The 4,739-nt window shown below is 37.7% G+C and overlaps 1 protein-coding gene across 1 annotated transcript; it reads left to right on the top strand.

Annotated features, from left to right (window-relative positions):
• LOC132641434 (pentatricopeptide repeat-containing protein At1g62260, mitochondrial) lies at positions 1–4,739 on the top strand. The gene is made up of 3 exons (XM_060358431.1): positions 1–535; positions 901–2,824; positions 3,586–4,739. The coding sequence occupies exons 1-2, from the start codon at positions 150–152 to the stop codon at positions 2,510–2,512; spliced, it is 1,998 nt and encodes a 665-aa protein (XP_060214414.1). The 5' UTR covers positions 1–149; the 3' UTR covers positions 2,513–2,824; positions 3,586–4,739.

The following is a 4,739-nucleotide window of genomic DNA, read 5'->3' as shown; positions in this document are numbered from 1 at the left end:
AAACCTAATTCTTTCCATACATTGGTTCGTTCCACAAGTTTAGCACCCTCAGAGAACGTTCATATGTTTACATGTATAATCTATGAAATTAAAAAAATCTTGTTCAAACTTTCAACTTGACAATTCAAATTAAATTGAAGTCTCCAGCAATGTCACTTTGGTGGCGAAATATAAGGAGATCACTTAACAGGCAACTAAGCCATCTCTATTGCAAAGATATTATTGCTGAAAAATCAGGTCATTTAATACGTTATCATTCATCATTGAAGCACAAGATTTCTAATGTTCCTCCGGATATACGTAAAGCAAACAAGAACATCACAAATTTGATTCGAAATGGTCGATTAAATGACGCGAAAAGATTATTCGATAACTTAACGAATCGAAATACAGTTACATGGAACTCAATGATTAGTGGGTACGTGCAACAACGTGAGATTGTTAAAGCACGACAACTGTTCGATGAAATGCCTCATAGAGATGTTGTGTCTTGGAATTTAATGGTTTCTGCTTATTTGTCCTGTCAAGGGAACAGGTATGTTAAGTTTGTTCTCTGTATCCTGTAATTATCATTCGTTGAGAAATAATACTCCCGCCGTTTCAATATGTTTGTTTGGTTCCGACCTCACATGGAGTTTAAGAAAGTAAAAAAATCTTTTGAATCTTGCGATTGTTAACTAAAGATATGCGAAAAGTTGAAATTAAAGAGTTAAAAAGGGAAATATGCATTCTTTTTTAAATAAACTAAAAAGGAAAGTAAGACAAATATTTTGAAATGCAGGGAGTAAGAGTTGGTGACGGCAGTGGGTTTTCTTCCCCTCGAGGGTTTCCCACGTAAAATTATGTGTTGTTTCTTTTTCGTTGTTATTGTTTTCATATATGGTTTGTCTCATAACACAGGTATTTGGAGGAAGGTAGAAACTTGTTTGATGAAATGCCTGGAAGAGATTTCATTTCTTGGAACACAATGATTAGCGGGTATGCTAAAGCTGGGAAAATGAGTGAAGCATTGGAGCTTTTTAACTCTATGCCTAAGAAGAATGTTGTGTCGTGGAACGCGGTCATTTCGGGTTTTTTGCGTAACGGGGATGTGAAAACTGCTGTTGAGTATTTCAAGAGAATGCCGGAGAGGGATTCGGCTTCGCTTGGTGTGCTTGTATCGGGTTTGATCCAGAATGAGGAGTTGCATGAGGCCGAAAATGTTCTTTATGAATTTGGAGAAAGCAATGATGGGAAAGAAGATTTAGTTCATGCTTATAACACTTTGATTGCTGGATATGGTCAGAAAGGAAGGGTTGATGATGCTAGATGCCTTTTTGATAAAATCCCATCTTGTAGTGGTCAAGGAATTAGCAGAAAGAAGAGATTTGAGAGAAATGTGGTATCGTGGAATTCGATAATCATGGCTTATATAAAAGCAGGAGATGTGGTTTCTGCGAGAGAGCTTTTTGATCAGATGACGGAAAAGGATACATTTTCATGGAACACAATGGTTTGTGGATATGTCCATGCTTCAAATATGGATGAAGCATCAAACCTGTTTTCTAAAATGCCAAATCCTGATGTACTGTCATGGAATTCAATTATCTCTGGATATGCACAGACGGGAAAGTTGGAATTGGCACGTGATTATTTTGAAAGGATGCCCCACAAGAATCGGGTTTCTTGGAATTCCATGATCTCTGGGTGTGAAAGAAATACCGACTATGAAGGAGCAATAAAGTTATTCAGGGAGATGCAACAGGCAGGAGAGAAACCTGATAGACACACACTCTCCTCACTTCTAAGTGTTTGTGCTGAAACAGTGGCGTTGTTTCTAGGTATGCAGATTCAGCAGTTAGTAACAAAGACTATTATACCGGATATACCTTTGAACAATTCTCTAATAACTATGTACGCAAGATGTGGCGCGATACATGAAGCAAGGATAATTTTTGAAAAGATGAAATTTCAAAAAGACGTAATCTCATGGAATGCGATGGTTGGAGGATATGCATCTCATGGTTTTGCATTTGAAGCCCTAGAGCTTTTTGAATTAATGAAGCGCCTTAAAGTGAGGCCAACTCGCATCACGTTCATTTCAGTTCTGAATGCGTGTGCTCATGCTGGTTTAGTGGAACAAGGTCAGTTATATTTTAAATCTATGGACTCTGAATTTGGCATCAAACCTGAGGTTGAGCATTTTGCCTCCCTTGTGGATATTGTTGGTCGCGACGGACAGCTTGAAGAGGCCATGAAAGTGATTAACACTATGCCAGTGGAGCCAGATAAGGCTGTCTGGGGTGCAGTATTAGGTGCTTGTAGGGTGCACAACAACGTTGAGTTGGCTCGAATAGCAGCTGAAGCACTAATGCGCCTGGAACCAGAGAGTTCAGGTCCTTATTGTTTGCTATATAACATGTATGCCGATGCTGGAAGGTGGGATGATGCAAATGAAATCAGAATTTTGATGGAAACAAATAATATAAGGAAGGAGCCCGCTTATAGCAGGGTGGGCTCAACTTCCTCATAGTGATTTCTCAAATTGTAATTTTTTATCACACGATGAATTTGGATCAAGTTGGCAATGTTGGGGTTCAAATCAATAGATGGAAAATGTATTGTGCAGTATCCTGCTGAGAGTTTGCAGTATTCTTGCTTGGACTAATAATACAACAATGCTGTTCAATGCAAATTGATGTTTTGGAGCATTTAAGTCTGCAGTTTTAAGTCTTGGAGTTCAAAGAATTGTGCATAGTGAATAAGAGTGGGCCAAAAGCTTGTTTCATGAAGAAACACCCCGAACACATGCATGGACTCTACTGATAACATCACATGATAGCAGGTTCGCTTGTGCCTTAGTCTTCTCACTTTTTTGTCTTCAGTAATTAGTTGTGTCTTCTTCATTCAATCTCTCTCGCTCTATCTGGTAAACTATTCAATCTTCTTGTCTTTGCATCTGGCCTTAACTTCTATAGCATTATGCATTGCGATAATAAATAATTCATGATGCTAGAAATTGGGGATGTAGATGCTATTAAGCGACTTAAAATGTTATTGAGATAATCCTATAATAGATTAATCTACCTTTTGAGTATTTTGATGTGGATTAAGATGATCAAGAATTACACTTTTCTTGTGATGTCTCAATCTTGTGTAATTGGATTCTTATTGTTAAAAGAAAAATGTAAAACTACTTTTACAGAAAGAAAGACAAAAAGAAAAAGTCAAGCCTATTAGGACAGAACTATCACTTACATTTCTACTGAACTGCTTTTTTATTGTACTTCCATCTTGAGTTCTGTTTTATTTAGTTTTTCCTAAAAGTCAAAGTTATCCTATTACTTTCTTCCCTTGTGATTAGCTTTTCATGAACTGGAAAAGAAATAAAGAGCATTTGAAGAAAAAAATCCAAGAGTTTTTTTTTTCTGTATACAGGCAATTTACAAATCTGTCGGAGAACATTAGTTGCTAATCTTTGTATAAAAGTCTAGGGGAGCATTACCTTTATTTGCACTTTTTTTCCTGATCTTGATGCTTCTTCCTCCACAATTATTTGCTTTTTATTGTTTACTGGAGATTGACCATGTCATTGTTCTTATTCAGGTTAGGCACGCTGTTCTCTGACATCAAGCATTTCCAACTGAAAAATAAGATAAAGAGACCAAAGCTTATTAGGATGGAGGACGTTAACATCAGTGAGAATGCTCCAACTTCCAGATGAACCTGTGGGGTTTGAGGATGATGCTGAGAAGCTAATTTATCTACTGACTTGAGGAACACAAAATTTGAATATTATTTCTATTGTTGGCATGGCTATTCAGGGAAGACAACTTTGGCCACAGAGATTCAAAGATTCTTCTCGCTTTGATATTGGGACTGGTGTACTATCTCGGGAACATATACTATTAAGTGACATCTTTGGGCAAGTCACAGGTGTTAAGCGCCATGTGCATCCCAGTGACGAAATAGCTGATATGCTGCCTATATGTTTGATACCCAAAAGATATCTCATTATCTTGGATGATATATGGTAAGTCGAGGCATGGGATGAGTTAAGATTATGTTTTTTTTTCCTTACAGTTAAGATTAGGTTTCCCAATTGGTGGAAATGGAAGCAGAATTATGTTAACAAGTCGACTTAAACAAGTGGCAGAGGAAGTCACGCGACATAATTGTCTTCGATCCCTGACTGCAGTCGAGAGTTGGAAATTGTTGCAGAAGTATTTGAAAAGGAAATTTGCCCCTGAACTCCGGGCTCTGGTACAAGTTTCACAATATTGTTATGAACTGCCTCTTACAGTTGGCTTAATTGGCGAAATTATTGCAAAGAGAAAAAGGAACATCCCAGAGTGGTGTGAAGTTGCAGACAACTTGAAGTCCCATGTTGGTGTAGTTGAAAATTAAAGCAGCTTGGCAGTAAAGTTAAGCTACTGCTGTTTACCAGTTCATCTAAGACATTGTCTTCTATCCATGGGAATTTTCCCAATTGATGTTACTCTGGGTGGTCGGGTCTGAATTTTATTTGGGATTGATTTTAATTTAATTTGGGCTATTTTAAGTTGGCGACGTGGACCTCTAATTAGAGGCACGTGTAAAATCTGGTATTTTAAAACCAGCCTTCTGAGCTGTTAACGGTAAGTGGCATGGATGAGCCATTTCGATCACGACGATGACATAAATGAGCCCAACTATTAATGAGTGGCATAAATGAGCCATTTCGGATAGTTCGATGGCATATTTAAGCCTTTTCCCTAAAT

This window comes from Lycium barbarum, chromosome 5, assembly GCF_019175385.1.
Source record: "Lycium barbarum isolate Lr01 chromosome 5, ASM1917538v2, whole genome shotgun sequence".
NCBI classification, from domain to species: Eukaryota; Viridiplantae; Streptophyta; class Magnoliopsida; order Solanales; family Solanaceae; genus Lycium; species Lycium barbarum.
The sequence above is the reverse complement of the archived record's forward strand: the minus strand, read 5'-3'. Positions and strand labels throughout refer to the sequence as shown.